The sequence below is a fragment of the Bos javanicus genome, chromosome 15, assembly GCF_032452875.1.
Source record: "Bos javanicus breed banteng chromosome 15, ARS-OSU_banteng_1.0, whole genome shotgun sequence".
Lineage (NCBI taxonomy): Eukaryota > Metazoa > Chordata > Mammalia > Artiodactyla > Bovidae > Bos > Bos javanicus.
In genome coordinates, this window is record NC_083882.1 from 40,326,398 (window position 1) to 40,342,923 (window position 16,526).

Below are 16,526 nucleotides of genomic sequence, written 5' to 3' on the forward strand. Positions count from 1 at the left end.
GGATAAATGCCCCTGCTCCCTTTCCTGATTTTGATGGGTGGTGACCCCCACAGCACTGAGCCTTGGTTGCAAACAGAGCTGTCATTCTTATCAATGCACACTTAATGGTGTTTCTCTCTTCCTCTCTTACATTCTCCACTTCATTACTTATATTTTCTAAGATTACCCGTCACATAAACTTCTTCCACCTATGTCCTTGTTTCAGCATCTCCTTTCAGGAAAACTTCGTCAGCTCTGTTGCCAGGACAAGAGGGAAAGTGCAGACGACAGAGGCAGAAATGGGCAGCTGGGTTAGGCAGCTTGGAAAGAAGGACCTGCAGAAGGCTGTGCCAGAAGAATTTCCCAGGTATGCCTAGGGACTCAGAAAGCAGACCAGGCACTGATGCTGAGCAAGTGGCATCTGGCCACACAGTGGAGCACTGGGTACGCTGCTGCCCTCTCAGAGCTCATGATCAGACAGCACCCAGCCAGATGGTCCACCTGTCACCGCAGGGATGCTCACCTATTCAGAACTTCACCACAGCAATGATATACACACACAAACACACACACACCTGTTGGTCCAGAGATCCCGGTCTGTCAGGGATGCTCACCTATTCAGAACTTCACAACAATCACACACACATACATACACACACATACACACACCTGTTGGTCCAGAGATCCCTGCCTTGGCATCTTGCTCATTTCTGAGTTGAGCCCTTGCTGCACGATATCATCAGCAGGGATTCCCAGATTCCAGATCTGTATCCTGCTCCCAAGATGTGACTTGGCATATCTGGCCTCCTGGAGGCCCCTATGCCGTTTTATTTTTTCTAAGTGCCAGTATTTCATAGCTGGTTTATTAGTCCCAAACTCAGTTCCCTCCTGCTCTCCATGCCCAGCCCCAGTACAATTTTAAGCTAAATTTATGGAAATATTCATGCCTGATTCACCTTGATACCACCAGGTAATAGTACTGTCCTTACACATGGACATTTATTTGAGCAACAAAGAGCAATTTCAAAACACTCAGTCATATACCCTGATATTGACTTCTAAACACCATTCTCAAATTCAAGAAACTGGGCCTCCTTGGAGAAGTAGTTGATTCTAGGGTCAGAGTAAAAGTGAAATATAAGATGAGCCTGGAGCATCTTATGATATTAGAAAGTAAGAAAATGCTCAGAAAAAAAAAAAAAAATAAGTAAAGGGCAGTATGTACAGGAGGTACTTACAGCCAACCCGAAAGAGCTCCTGGTGCTCAAAGCTGGAAGTATATGAACAAACCAAGAATAATGACAATAATGATTATAATGTTTGTAATGATTATAAGAAATGGTATGGACCTAACAGAAGCAGAAGATATTAAGAAGACGTAGCAAGAATACACAGAAGAACTGTACAAAAAAGATTTTCATGACCCAGATAATCACGATGGTGTGATCACTGACCTAGAGCCAGACATCCTGGAATGTGAAGTCAAGTGGGCCTTAGAAAGCATCACTATGAACAAAGCCAGTGGACGTGATGGAATTCCAGTTGAGCTATTCCAAATCCTGAAAGATGATGCTGTGAAAGTGCTGCACTCAATATGCCAGCACATTTGGAAAACTCAGCAGTGGCCACAGCACTGGAAAAGGTCAGTTTTCATTCCAATCCCAAAGAAAGGCAATGCCAAAGAATGCTCAAACTACTGCACAATTGCACTCATCTCACATGCTAGTAAAGTAATGCTCAAAATTCTCCAAGCCAGGCTTCAGCAATACGTGAACCGTGAACTTCCAAATGTTCAAGCTGGTTTTAGAAAAGGCAGAGGAATCAGAGATCCAATTGCCAAGATTCGCTGGATCATCAAAAAAGCAAGAGAGTTCCAGAAAAACATCTATTTCTGCTTTACTGACTATGCCAAAGCCTTTGACTGTGTGGATCACAATAAACTGTGGAAAATTCTGAAAGAGATGGAAATACCAGACCATCTGACCTGCCTCTTGAGAAACCTATATGCAGGTCAGGAAGCAACAGTTAGAACTGGACATGGAACAACAGACTGGTTCCAAATAGGAAAAGGAGTATGTCAAGGCTGTATATTGTCACCCTGCTTATTTAAGTTCTATGCAGAGTACCTCATGAGAAACGCTGGGCTGGAAGAAGCACAAGCTGGAATCAAGATTCCCGGGAGAAATATCAATAACCTCAGATATGCAGATGACACCACCCTTATGGCAGAAAGTGAAGAAGAACTAAAGAGCCTCTTGATGAAAGTGAAAGAGGAAAGTGAAAAGGTTGGCTTAAAGCTCAACATTCAGAAAACTAAGATCATGGCATCTAGTCCCATCACTTCATGGGGAATAGATGGGGAAACAGTGGAAACGGTGTCAGACTTTATTTTTTTTTGGCTCCAAACTCACTGCAGGTGGCAATTGCAGCCATGAAATTAAAAGACACTTACTCCTTGGAAAGAAAGTTATGACCAACCTAGACAACATATTTAAAAGCAGAGACATAACTTTGCCAACAAAGGTCCATCTAGTCAAGGCTATGGTTTTTCCAGTGGTCATGTATGGATATGAAAGTTGGACTGTAAAGAAAGCTGAGCGCCAAAGAATTGATGCTTTTGGACTGTGGTGTTGGAAAAGACTCTTGAGAGTCCCTTGGACTGCGAGGAGCTCCAACCAGTCCATCCTAAAGGAGATCAGTCCTGGGTGTTCTTTGGAAGGACTGATGTTGAAGCTGAAACTCCAATACTTTGGCCACATGATGCAAAGAGCTGACTCACTGGAAAGACCCTGATGCTGGGAAAGATTGAGGGCAGGAGGAGAAGGGGACAACAGAGGATGAGATGGTTGGATGGCATCACTGAGTCAATGGACATGAGTTTGGGTGGACTCCAGGAGTTGTTGAGGGACAGGGAGGCCTGGCGTGCTGTGGTTTATGGGGTTGCAGAGTTGGACATGACTAAGTGACTGAACTGAACTGAACTGAATGATTATAAAGTAAGTATCCTTGTATCCACACTAATATAAATAAATACTGTATACATATGTAAGTCTCATCCTTACAGAAGACTTTGAATTAATAAACGTAGAAGGAATGGGAGAATAGGAAAATAGAAAACCTCCTTAGACCACCACAGCAATAACCAGCAGATATGCTCCACCGATTATAGTTAGTGGGACAAGTCTAAGAAAAAACAAGATATTTTCAAAGTCTTAAAGTATTTCCCTGCAAATAAGTTAATAACAAAGAGTAAAGTAGTAAAACTTTATAGTGAAGAAAGCCTGGCCACACCACCTTAACTGAGTGGTCAAGGTTAATGTCACAAGTGAGCAGTCACGGTAACATCGTGTCTGCCCTGAAATGATGCGCTGAGGACACATCAGCTCTGTGCTACCCCTCCCCAAACGTACAACTCTAATCATGAGAACACACCAGACAGACCCAAATTGGGGTCCATTCTGCAAAATAACTAACCAGTCCTCCTCAAAAGTGCCAAGGTCATGAAAGATAGGAGATGTGACAACTGAATGTAATGGGGGATTCTGGGTTTACCTCCTAGAACCAAGAAAAGACATGAATGTAAAAACTAGTGAAATCCAAATAAATTCTGCAATCCAGTTAAGCACTGTCCTGAGACTGATTTCTTAGTTTTGATGCTTACCGTCTGCTTGGTGAGATGTTGACATTAGAGGAAGCTGAGTAAAGGGAGACGGGAAACCTCTTGGCTGTCTCTGCAACTCTATTAAAATTATTTCAAAATAAAAAAAGTTTTAAAGAAACACTGACAAATGGGCTATGGGAGTAAGTGGTAAGACAAATAGTGAAATATAAAGAAGATCTGGGAGAACTTCAGAATGCTCCCAAGGCAGGAAACAGCTTAACGTAAGAAAAGGAGTTTGGAGCCAGAGAAGTTAAGACAAATGATGAGGCTCTGAGCTACGGAGGCAGCAGTGGGGTTGGAAAATATTGGTGACAGCCACACTGACCCAGGGCGCAGTTAGCCAGGCACTTCTACAAACGCTGCACGTGTTCTACTGCTGCTGCTGCTGCTGCTAAGTCGCTTCAGTCGTGTCCGACTCTGTGCGACCCCATAGATGACAGCCCACCAGGCTCCCCGGTCCCTGGGATTCCCCAGGCAAGAACACTGGAGTGGGTTGCCATTTCCTTCTCCAATGCATGAAAGTGAAAAGTGAAAGTGAAGGCGCTCAGTCGTGTCCAACTCTGTGCGACCCCATGGACTACAGCCTACCAGGCTCCTCCACCCATGGGATTTTCCAGGCAAGAGTACTGGAGTGGGGTGCCATTGCATGTGTTCTAGCTGATTGAGAAATGAGATGGGTGTGACACGTATATATGGGAATACAGTTGTCAGAACTGTGACCAACAGAATATGAAGGAAGAAGGAGCAATTCAGGATTACCCCCAGATTTCTAATCTGGGCTTGTAATAGCATTCCTCAAGGGGGAAAAGAAAATGGGTTTGGGGAGGAGGAAGATAAGCAGAGTTGGGGGCAGGCAGGTTACAGGTGCCTATGTGACATGCAGGTGGGCAGGCTGGAAAGGCAGGGAAGAGATAACCTTACTCACAGCTTCAAAGAGAGAGCTATTCCAAGATAGAGATCTGAGGCTGATGATCATATAGTTGATGGGTGAAACTGTAGAACAGACAAAATCTCCCAGGAAGAAGGTATGAAAGAAAAAGAGAAGGAGGCCAAGGATGGAAGCTGGAGGAAACCCAACCATTATGGAGAGAAGAACAGAGGAGGAGGACGGCTGAGAAGCGGGTGTCAGAGGTGGAAGAGGAACGGCAGCGCGAGGCCACAGAGACCGTCGGGTGGGGAGGCAGGTGAGATGCTCAGTAGGGTCAAGTGTCACCACGCAAGAGGAACTCTCAGGTGACACTGGTGACGTGGGAAGGAAACGTTGATGGCAAGGTGGTGGCACCCAGCCCGTACCTCAGGAGGGAATGCTTAGTGGTGGGGAAGCAGGGCGAGGGAGTGCCAACCATTATTTTGAGAAATGTGGTTGGGCATGAAGAAAGGAAAATAGCCAGAGGGGACCTCAAGGTCAGAGGGGTCACCCCAAACCCCCATCTCCAGACCGCCTCCTCCCAGGAGCTCCTGATGCATATTTTAAACTGCAAATGAGTTCTCTCCAGTGGGCATGCTGTCTGTGGCTTCTGAATGTGTATGTCTAGCCTTAGACCCACACTTACGTTAACAAAAGAGGCATCAGCTCTGTTTTTAATCACCTTTTCAACGTGAAGTTTGAGATCTGAGGTGGTCTAACCTGACTGCACTTGATGCCTGACTCGGGGCAGCATGGATGATGCTGGGCTGTTTTGTAACCATTCCCAGAGGGGACACTGCTTCATGACCGTGTTCCATTACCCCACAGCCATGTCCCACCCCTGCTTGTGAAGGCCAGCATAGAACACTTGCAGACAGTGTCACGTCCCAACTAGAAATTTGGTGGTGCAATTAAAAGCTACAAATGCTAGGAGAGGTCATCAGTGAGGCTCAGGGTGCTTCCACATCTGCATGTGCCAAACACGTTCCCCTCTGTGTTCAATTGCATTTACAAGCTTTAAATATTAATACTCATTAATATTGATGATTGAGTACCAAATGAGCTTAGCCTCCTAGAAATTACTAGATTGTATATTATTCATTCATTTGTTCAGTATACACTGATTAAGTGCTGGGCAATGTGTTATTACTGCAGAAGACCGGAAAAAGGAATATGACATGGCTCCTGCCCTTGAGAAGCCTACATACACTTATACGTGTGTGCTTAGTCGCTCAATTGGGCCTGACTCTTTATGACCCCATGGACTGTAGCCCACCAGGTTCCTCTGTCCATGGGGATTCTCCAGGCAAGAATACTGGAGTGGGTTGCCATGCCCTCCTCCAGAGGATCCTCCTATTCCAGGGATCAAACTCAGGTCTCCCACATTGCAGGTGGATTCTTTACCATCTAAGCCACCAGGGAAGCTCAAGAATACTGAAGTAGGTATCCTATCATTTCTCCAGGGGATCTTCCTGACCCAGGAATCAAACCAGGGTCTCCTGCAATGCAGGTAGATTCTTTACCAGCTGAGCTACCAGGGAAGCCCATACATTTACATAAACAGCTACAAACAAAATGGAATGTCTTACAATAATAAAGGCATATATATTATGTATACATGTCTTCTGTATCTATAACATAAAAGCATGTATGTTATATATAGGTGTGTGTACCTATATAACAAAGGCATGCATATTATGTACATGTGTGTCTATCTATATAATAAAAGCATGAATGCTTTATATACGTGTGTGTATCTATATCTGAGAGAACACAGAACACATGACTATTTCTTTCAAATGTGACTATGTGGTGAGGGGAGGCACGTTTGGTTGACTCTACAGATAGGAAGAATGAGCAATGATGGTTTCCCTCAGTGGATAAAGGAGGAAGAAAGGCCCCAGAGGCAGAAGAAAAGAAAAGGCAGAAGAAAAGAGGTGTGAATATGCCCGGTGTATGTCATGATATGGCGTGGTGTTCATAAACTACCGGTGAAATGATAGAAGACACTGACTGACTGGGCACTCACTGTGTGTCAGGTGAGAGTCCAAGCATTTTACGTGGCATGAGCCACGCGTGTGAGTGACTGGAGGTGAGGCTGACAAGACAGATGCAGTGCTCTGAATGCTGTGCTAACAGGTCTGGACTTTGTCCCACAGGTAGGGGAGAGCGAGTACTGACAAAATGAGACTTGCAATTGAAAAAGGTTCCTCCACCAGCAGCGCCATCTGGTCACAAAGCCTCCCTCTGCAAAGGGGAATGGGGTGAAGGAGGTGAGATGGAAGGTAAAGAGGTGAGCTCGGAAATTGTTTCAACAGTTCAGACAAATGAAAATGGCAGGGAGGAGGGGATGCGGGAGAGAATTCCGAGCAAGAAATTGGGCCATGGAGACCCTTGCCCCACAGCCATGGAGGGGCAGGGAAGGGAGGAAGGGGTTCTATTCACTTGGAAGGAAAGAAACATCCTTAGGAAAGAGGATGCGCTCAGTGTGAGGCGCTAGTGGGAAGCTAAGAATGACAGTCTAGAACTTAGGGCAGCGGTTAGGAGGACAGAAAGTGGGGGACAGAGAGGAGGAGTCCAAATCCAGTCACGATGAGTCTGTCCTCTCCCTACTAATGTCACCCAGAAGTCTCCTTTCCCTCCCCAGCAGCCTCACACTTTCAGAGAACAGCTGCGAACTGACGCAGGGATGCGTACGCTGCCAGAGGCGAGACACCTGGAGACACATGGGAGCCAAGTGTCACAGAGGCCCACACACCTGCGTGCTTGCACCAACTGGAAAGAGATACACAGAGGAACACACACACATACATGGCCATAGATTACAGAGGTATGCATACATGCATGCACACACACACATATGTACAGGTGACAGAGGTACACAAACACACACACGCAGCTCCACGCACATGTAAATACATCTACAGAGGCCACCGGTGCACAATTTTCTGGAGCGGGTGAAGCATGTTTTCAGTGAGCAGTGGAGTCTTGTCATCTGCCCTGCTGGTGATTCTCACCTGCTAGGCGGAGCAACCCTGTCTGGTCACAAAGCCTCCCTTTGCAATGCATTCATGTAAAACATCCTGAGTACATCTCACTGGTCTGCTAGCCCAAGGCACCCATCCCTATTCCATTCGGTGAACTGTGTCTGGAGAACAGCTCTGAACTAGATTTAAAGACACCCACTGTGACATTCAACTCTCCTCTTACCAAAAAGTTTCTGCAGGACTTGGCCATCGTATAAATCTTCAGCCAGGTCTTTCACAATGATTCTTTCTCCAACCAAAACGTCGTTAATCCAGTCAATTAATACCTGCAGAGAGAGAGAGAGAATAAGAGAAGAGTCATAGGGTGTTTCCTTACATACCAGTGTTCTCATCCTGGACAGTGAAAATTTAAATGAACTTCAGATTTTGAAAGGAGCAGAATTATCCACACACCTGAGTATGTGTGCCAGCAGCTGTGAGTGTGAGCCCAACAGTCCTGTTAACCTGCAGGTATAGGCTCTGCTAGTGCTGGTGGCTCCAGTGTCTCTGCTAATACCTCTGGCCCTGCCTTCCCTTCCCCGAATGGCAAGGATCATTCACACAGTGCTCGGCTGTGTGGCTTTGCAGCCAGGAGAGGATGGGCTTTGGAGTCATGCAAACCGGGGTTGAAACCCTCACTTTACCTACTAAAATAATTTGTGCATCTCTGGGATCGATGGACTGGTATGTGTTCGTGTGTGTGTACTTCTGTCATCCATGAACACTGTGTGCATATCTCTATGATTTATGAATCTACGGCAAGCTAGTTATCTGCTCTGAACCTCTGACTCCCCACCTCTATAATGGAAGTTGAAGACACCTCCCACACTCGGTGGTAGAAAAGAATTACAGGGTCTCTCTGGTGGTCCAGTAGTTAGGACTCCACACTTCCGCTGCAGAGGGCATGGGTTGGATCCCTGGTAAGGGAACTAAGATCCTACATGCCATACTGAGTGGCCAAAAGTCAAAACCAATATCAGGGGAAAAAAAGAAAGGAATTACATACACCAAGGGCCAAATGTTCAATAAGGGCAGATTTTATTAATAAATAAAGCACTTTCCCATTATGACATCTGGCCAGGTGGTTACTGTCACCCCTATGTTCAGGAGGTAAAAACCAAACACAGAAGTAATCATAGCCCCAGCTCCCAGAGCTAACTGTGGGCAGGGACAGGAATAAGCAGACTCTTGTCCACCTCACTCTACAGCACACGTTCTCCTCCCTGCGCCAGGCCTCCTCTCAGTGGGGCTGCATGGCGTCCTCTGTGGTCCGTGTCTTAGCCTCTGTGCACCAGGCATTCAGCAGAGGCGTTCCAGGTGACCAGTCACTCAGTTAATCCACACGGCATCCCGAGAGGCAGGCAGCATCAGTTTTGTTTTTCAGGTGAGGAAACTGAAGCTTGCACAAGGCCACTGCCTTTTTAATTTCAATGTCTTGCTTTATTTATGAAGGTATTATTCATATACGATAAAATTAACCACTTCTAGGTATACAGTGTGATGACTTTTGGTCACTGTACACGGTTGTATAACCGCACCCACAATCAAGATACAGAACAGTTCCCTCACCCTAAGAAGGTCCCTCTGGTCTCTGTGCTCAGTCACCTCTCCTGATCACAAGCTTCAGGCAAGCACTACAGTTCCGACTTTTTGACCACTTCACCTAAACGGAATATCACCCATTTTTTTGTGGGGGGGGGGGCCATGCCACGTGGTATGTGGGATCTTAGTTCCCGACCAGGGATTGAACCCACACCCCTTTGCAGTGGAAGCGTGGAGTCTTAACCACTGGACTGCCAGCGAGGTCCCAGAGCATCACCTTTTGACTTCTTTGACTTAGCATAAGCAGATTGTCTTTACAACACAGGCGGGACCTGGGCTAGGTTTCCACCCTTGAATGGAGGCTCGGGCTTTCAAAGCACATTGTTCTACTGGCCTAAGGCAGGAGCTTTCATGCTTCCTCCCTTCCTCCTTCCTCTTCCTTCCCCTTCCCTCCTTCTCTCCTTCATCCATCCAACCATCTACGCATCCAGCATTTATTAATATCTGCTATATATCAGTCTGTGCTGGATCCTGAGGGTACAAAAAGACTGTCCCTGATGAAAAAAAAAGGACAATCTTTAACCCCGAGCAGCTCCCCACTTAGTGAAGGAGACCGAGAAGTATATGAGTCGTTGGAACGCCATGCGATGACAACAGTACAGAAGCAAATTAGTGAACCACAGCGGCACACAGAGGGGCTGAGTGACAGCCCCGGGGTTTAGAGAGGGCTTCCCGAAGGACGTGACCTGGCTTTGAAGGGCAAGTAGAGCGCCTGGGCAGAGGGACTGCATGGCCAAAGCCCTGGCAGTGGGAGTGCAGAGCAGCTGTGTGCAGGTGCGCGCCGGGAGCCGCCGTGAACAGGTCTGCTGTCCCTGTGGCACCCTTGCCAAGCAGGGATTATTTGAGGTAAAGAGGCAGCTGGAGCATGGAGATGCCAAACACCACCCCCAGGACTGTGGGCTTCAACCTGCAGTTCATAGGAAGCTACAAACAGGTTTTGAACAGGAAAATGAACATTCAGCTTTGCATTTTGAGTGAATCACTCTGCACCCAGTGCCTTTTGGTCCTGTTTTAAGTGCAGCTTGGAGAAGCTGAAGAAGACAGATACAGGACAGGGAATCAGAAGGGGGAGGAAATAGAGATTTTTTGAGGGTGACCATTGGTCAGTCACTGTGCCAAGTACATTATGCACAGTATGTTATTTTATCTTAATCATTTCTGTTTGAATCTCATCTCCTCCACTCATGCCATGACTATAAATGAACAATCACCTGGCTTTTCTGAGACTCAGTTTCCTCATCTGTAAAAGAGATGGAGATGATACTAAATCCAACTTCAGAGGGTACTTTTGAGGGTCCTTGGGAAATGCAGTGAAAGGACTGTGTGAGTGAGAAGATCCTGGCAAATGTGAGTTTTTTGCACTAAATTCTCCAGTGCCTATGGTCAATACCATTCCTTGGGCACCTGTTATGTCCCACCTCTGTTAACCTGTAGATGTCCACCTTCTGGACTGCAAGCTGCCTGCGGCCAGGGACTGCTGTGGATTTCTGTTCTCTCTGCAGTGGCTCGAGTGGTGCCTGCCTACACAGGGTGACCGGTCTAGAGACACCTGTGGAGTTGCAGGCACCTGAACCCCCTTCTAATTTCCTCTTACCTTCATCAGTTCCTGAAGTTTGGGGTCGCTGCGTGAGTTGGGATCCACCATCGTTCGCACTTCATTCTCCTCTTTAAAAAGAAAAGGCAGTCAGCGAGGTGGTGGCTCTGAAGGCATCAGGCTAACCCAGAGAGAACAAGAGACCCCGTTACCCAGCATCGTGTCCTCAGGGTCCAGCTCGAAGGGGATGGGGCTGAGGGGCAGGTTGATGGCGTTCATGCCTTCCTCCTGAAGCTCGGACACTGTAAGAAGGAAGCGCAGTGTTATGCGGCAGCCCATAGCCGTGTTCCACATTGAGGCAGATTGAGAAACGAAAGCACCAAGGTTAGCCTACAGCTGTGACGCAGCCTGCATCCGATTCCTGCCTCTCCTTGCTAAAAGGAGCAGACTGTCCCCTTCATCTCACTCCTTCTGTCACCTCACTTGCTTTCCTAGAAAAATCGGGCATGGACATCTGCCTCCCTTCAGAAATGATCTTGGAATAAATGGAAGCAAAGTGAGCACTGACGTCTTTCTTAAGTCTCTGCCATGCCTCCCTCCTGTCCCTCCTTCAAGGGCTTGCCGTCCGGTGCAGAGTGCACGCTTGACAAGTCTTTGCTGACTGGATGCATGAGGTCCCCACGCTGAGGCTCCATTTGAGCCACTGGCCTTTTCCATCCTCAGGTCAACCCTCCTCTGACTTCTCTCCTGAATTGGCTCCTGCGTATTTTTTCGGACATTTTTCTCCCTCCCTCCCTCCTTCCCACCCCCCTCCTCCCATCCAGCACTGCTCGAGGATGCCTCATTCTGGCCTCTCCCTGGGCTCTGGATTTATCCCTTCAACCGTAGGGAGTCATGGGCCCTGGGGTCAGGCACCTCACTTCTCCAGGCCTGTTCCCTCAGCTGAACATCAAAAGCTGGACAGGTGACCATCAAGTTCTTTTATACTTTCCCAAATCTTAGAAGTCTACGATTCCACTGTCCTCAAGAAAAATAACGAGAGGTCAGTGACCACTAGATACTTCCAGCCCACCCCCTCCATCCACTGACCTCCACCCCCCACATGAAGCCTTAGTAAAAAAAAAAAAAAAAAAAAATACAAATTCCTACCACAAAACCAGTTGTGTGATGGCCCTTTGCTGAGCACTGACCTTGGATTACTACCTCTCCTAACAGCAGTGGCTCAAATCCCCTCAGTTCTACTCAATTCCAGTTTGGGCAATTCCTTTGCACCAATTAAGCACAGAACAACCATTTTCTCTGAAGGAGCTTGTCACCAAACAGTTCTTAAAGAGGTGATTCGGCAGCTGCAATCAACTTTGGTAAAAGCAATGTCCCATCTTTCCATTTTATTTTTTTGTATTGACTCTGGCCTCACCGATTGCCAGCATACACTTGCAAGTACTCTTAAGCACAGGCAGCTGCTTACAAAGAGTTCTTTCATATTAGCAGACGTCACTGATGGTTGCAGTTGGACAGGGAGCGAGATTGCCTAACAAAGGGAGTGAAACCCACTCTGCCCTAGAGAGACACAACTCGCATTATGAAGCTGGTATTCAGTCCTGTTGCTGTGGGCTCTTGACATTCAGATGGGATATCAGCCAGTCACCATCTTGAATCTCCAAATCCACAGACACCCACCATTCTATATAATTCCCCCCACAAAACATAATTGAAAAATATAAGTGACACTTTCAAGGTTCAAATGATTCTATAAATATGGGCTTGTGTTTGCTTTCCAGCAAAGCACAATTGCTTCTTTAGGCTTTATAATGTCTCCTAGCACTCCTCCTAGGACTAGCCGTTCACTTTTTTTTCCAGGCTGTTTCTCACAAAGAAGCAAGATTTCTACCACTTAACAAGCATCACTACACAGGCAATGGGAAGTGGAAATAAAGTTACATTTCAGTGTGGGTGTGAGACGCGGTTAACTGGCCAGTGAAGAGACTAGCTCTTGCCCAGAACCTTCTCCATCTGTATATTCCACCCCACCCCACCCTGCCACCAGGTCTGTGCTGTCTGATACAGTAGCCATTAACCACATGCAGCTATTGAAGTTTAAATGAATTAATAACTCAGTTTCTTAGTTCCACCTGTCACATTTCAAGTGCTCAGTGGCCCCCGTGGGGCAGGCGGCAGCCCATTGGATAGTGCAGATGTAGATTTCCATTATCACAGAAGATTCAGTTGGATGGTGCTATCCTGACTGATGCCATAGGTCCAGATGCTGGTGATATCCAAATTTAAATCTCCAGCCTGATGTATGCTGTATTATATATTTTTAAAGTTAATAAGATTGTATTATCTAAAACTGAATTCAAGGCAACAAAATCAGGGATAGGGTAAAAATATCTTCCTAGATATTTTTCATGTACAAAAACAACCAAGCTCTGTCCTAATTTATTCTTTTGAGTGGTTTTATTTACCCAGCATCACTGGGTTGTGAAAACAAGAGTCAACTCATTATTAAAACAAGAACCAGAAACATACAAAAACAAACAAAATCTCTAGCCTCAGCCTGACCCTGAGCTCCAGACTCACTCAATATCTCCTCTTTTGTCTACTAATGGAGATCTCAGATTTATACATCCAAAACAGAACACGTGATCTTCAGTACCCTGACTTCCACTGTAACAACACCACATCAAGACTCGTCCACCTTCCTTCTTCTCCTCCTCAGTAAATGGCACTACCATTTGCATAAGAGTTCAAGCCAAAATCTGAGGAATCACCCTTCCCTTCTTTTCCTTACTATTTGCAGCCAATACATTGGCAAGTTTTCTGGGTTCCACCTCCAAAACAGGACTCTATTCCAACCACTTCTCACCAGCTCCATCATCACTATTCTGGTTCAGGCCACCGTTATCTTTCACCTAAATAACCAGAACCACCTTCTAACCTGCCTACTGCTTTCTGATGCATTTTCCCCATGCCAGTTTACTTCCTAGAGCACAATCAGAATGATCTGTAAGGATTAAACACAATCATGCATTCTCCTGCTTTACGCCCTCCTGTGGCTTCCCCTCATGTGCATGCTTGGTAGGTCAGTCATGTCTGACTCTTATGTGACCCTGTGGACTGTAGCCCGCCAAGCTCCTCTGTCCGTGGGATTTCTCAGGCAGGAATACTGGGGTGAGTCGCCATTTCTTTCTCCAGGGGATCTTCCTGACTCAGGGATTGAATCTGCATCTCCTGCACTGCAGGAGGATTCTTTACTACTGCCACCTGGGAATTCCCATTATACTCAGAATAAATACTCCTTCCTAAGACCTACAAGACCCTCTGAATAGTCCCCTGCCTCCCTCTTGTGTTGTATTTTCTCCATAGCACTCGTCACAATCTGAAGTAACTATTATTTCTACATTTATTATCTATCCCCTCCTCAACAGAATGTAAGCTGTGGAAAGACTGGCACTTTTTCTCTTTTGTTCGCGATTAGATCTCTGAAGAGGAGTCAGACTGCCTACATTCAAATCCAGGCTCTACCACTTACGAGTACGTGACTTTGGACAAGTTCATCCATCTTACACCCCAGTTTCCTTATCTGCAAAATGGGGGTAATAATAATATTGCCTACCTCCTAGAGTTGTTGAGAAGATTAAATGAGTTAATACATGTAAAACATTTAGAAGAGTGTCTGGTACCTGGTTAAGAGCTATGTAATTATTTGCAATTATTACTTAAAATGATAAGCACTCAAGGACCATTTGTTGAATAAAATGAATAAACCTGTTAAGACTACCCTTCCACTGCACAGGTTATAAGTTAAAGCACAATTTACCAGAGCAGTGTACAGCATGCAAAGAAGACTTTCAGCCTGTCCTTAGGGGAGAAAACCATACTTTGGCCTGATCCTGTGTGTGCGTGTGTGGGCACATTTCTAGGGCAGAATTTCCAGCTTACTTTTTGTAAAGAGAAAAAAGCTACCTCTGTCCCAAGACTGTTGTCGAGTAAGAGCCAATCTATGAATATAGAGATATTTATACCTCTAACGTGTGACTAGAAACACCATATTTGCAGCCAGGACTCCTAAAGGTGGGTCTGAACAGGACCTCTTTTTCTGTGTAGATCATTGTTAGAAATGTTTTTAGATGAAAAATCCCCAGTCAGAAACACTCCCCTCTGCCCTGCCTCTTTAATTCACTCACAGAGACAAAACAAACCCAAGAAGAAAGGCAGAGATATGTTTGCAATTGGAAATGTTTTTTTCAGGAAATGATTTGGTACAGGAACGTCATTCCCATCCCATTAACTGCTGACTCGGAGCCAACTGTTTGTAAAAGTGAATATGCAAACTGCCCGGCTCAGCCTTGGCCCCCCGCCCCATGGGGCCGCATTAGTGGCCATGTTCCCAAAACAGCCCACGTGCTTTGGAGGTTTCATTTCTATTAAACCAAAGCAGGACCCAGCAGAAGCCCCTCGCCACCCCTGCACTCCGAAAGAGAAAGAGCTGCAATTGAATTTTCTCGGCATAGAATATGAATATGATGTTTTCCCCTGAACCTCTTCTAACCACCTAAAACTAGGTCTGAATGTGCAGCCTTCGGTGTCTCGCGGCGCCATTAGTCATAACTTAATAAACAGATTAAATGCCCGGCTGAAGGTCGGGCTTGGGAGAGCAGGGCGATCGCCTCAACTCCTGAAGCGCTCACCATGAGGGAGGGAGCCTGGCTTTTCTGGGAAACACAGCATGACTCTGGGTCCAGCTGTGCAGCAGAATAAGGACATGGATGGGCTCTGAAGTCTGAAAGACCTGGATTTGAATCCTACTTCTCCTTTTTATCAGCCATGGGACCTTATGTTGGTGACTTAAACAGTTCAACACGAAATGTGATAGAAAACAATTTTGTTTAAAACAAAGGTACAGCTGACACTATTAGTTTCTTCCCCAATATTGATTTTATTTTTTCTCTCTCTCTGCTGAAATATACTCTCTCATTTTGTTCCAGTATACACTGCACAACCCCCTCACCGCCCCCGCCCCCCACCACCACCATGCTTCTAGGTGAGATTTCGATTGAGTTAAGCTCATCATGATAATCTGAATTCCTTTAGCAGTGACTGGCTCAAGCACTGTCATGTAACACAATTCTGGTCAAAGAGCTGTAACTGGAAATTTCTAGAACCTTCTAGAAAAGTTGTCCTTCATTTTAAAAAGAGGCTCAAGGAAAGAGAAGGTATCTTTCTCCTTCTAACCATTCCTGCATCAGGATGTTATGCCTAGATTTATAGTCATGAAGTTAGGTCTGGCCAAAGAAGCTAATACGTTAAGGTTGGCAGGGAAGAAAGAAAGGAGTTCTTGTTGATACTGCTAAGCCACCATCCCTAGAGCCACCCTAGCTTTTTGTGTCTTGCTATAAGTGATAAAGGAAGTTCCTTTTTTGTTTAAGTCAGCTGAGTTGGTGTCTTCTGGGGCTTGGAGCCTTAACTCCCTAATCGGTGCATGGGACACCAAGATTATAAAGTTGATGGATGAAGACAGTAGGTATACAAAGAACAGTAATTTTCCCTTCCTTTTTTTTTTTTTTCCATGAGAAACAGAATAGCTGCAGATATCTCTTATACTCCAAAATATATATACAAGGGCCTGAAGAACACCAGATGGAAAACAAGTATGGTGAGAAGAATGGACAGAGGTTTCAAAGAGTACAAAAGGGTCCATTTGTGCAAAGCTAGTAATTTCATTCATGTGACCAGTACACATTACTGGGCACCTCCTTTGAAGCAAACCCTGTGCCAGCACCGGGCATAGGGTTTGGGGATTTGACATGAGTCTGC

General features: G+C 45.8%; 1 protein-coding gene across 2 annotated transcripts in view; it reads right to left on the bottom strand.

The window, feature by feature from the left end:
• PARVA (parvin alpha) overlaps nt 1-16,526 on the bottom strand; it is a 180,669-nt gene that overhangs the window by 60,794 nt on the left and 103,349 nt on the right. For both annotated transcript variants that reach the window (XM_061440769.1, XM_061440770.1), the window contains exons 2-4: nt 10,922-11,011; nt 10,770-10,840; nt 7,758-7,860 (exon numbers count right to left, since the gene is read on the bottom strand). In XM_061440769.1, the coding sequence (XP_061296753.1) occupies nt 7,758-7,860; nt 10,770-10,840; nt 10,922-11,011 (264 nt within the window). The remainder of the gene's footprint in view (nt 1-7,757; nt 7,861-10,769; nt 10,841-10,921; nt 11,012-16,526) is intronic.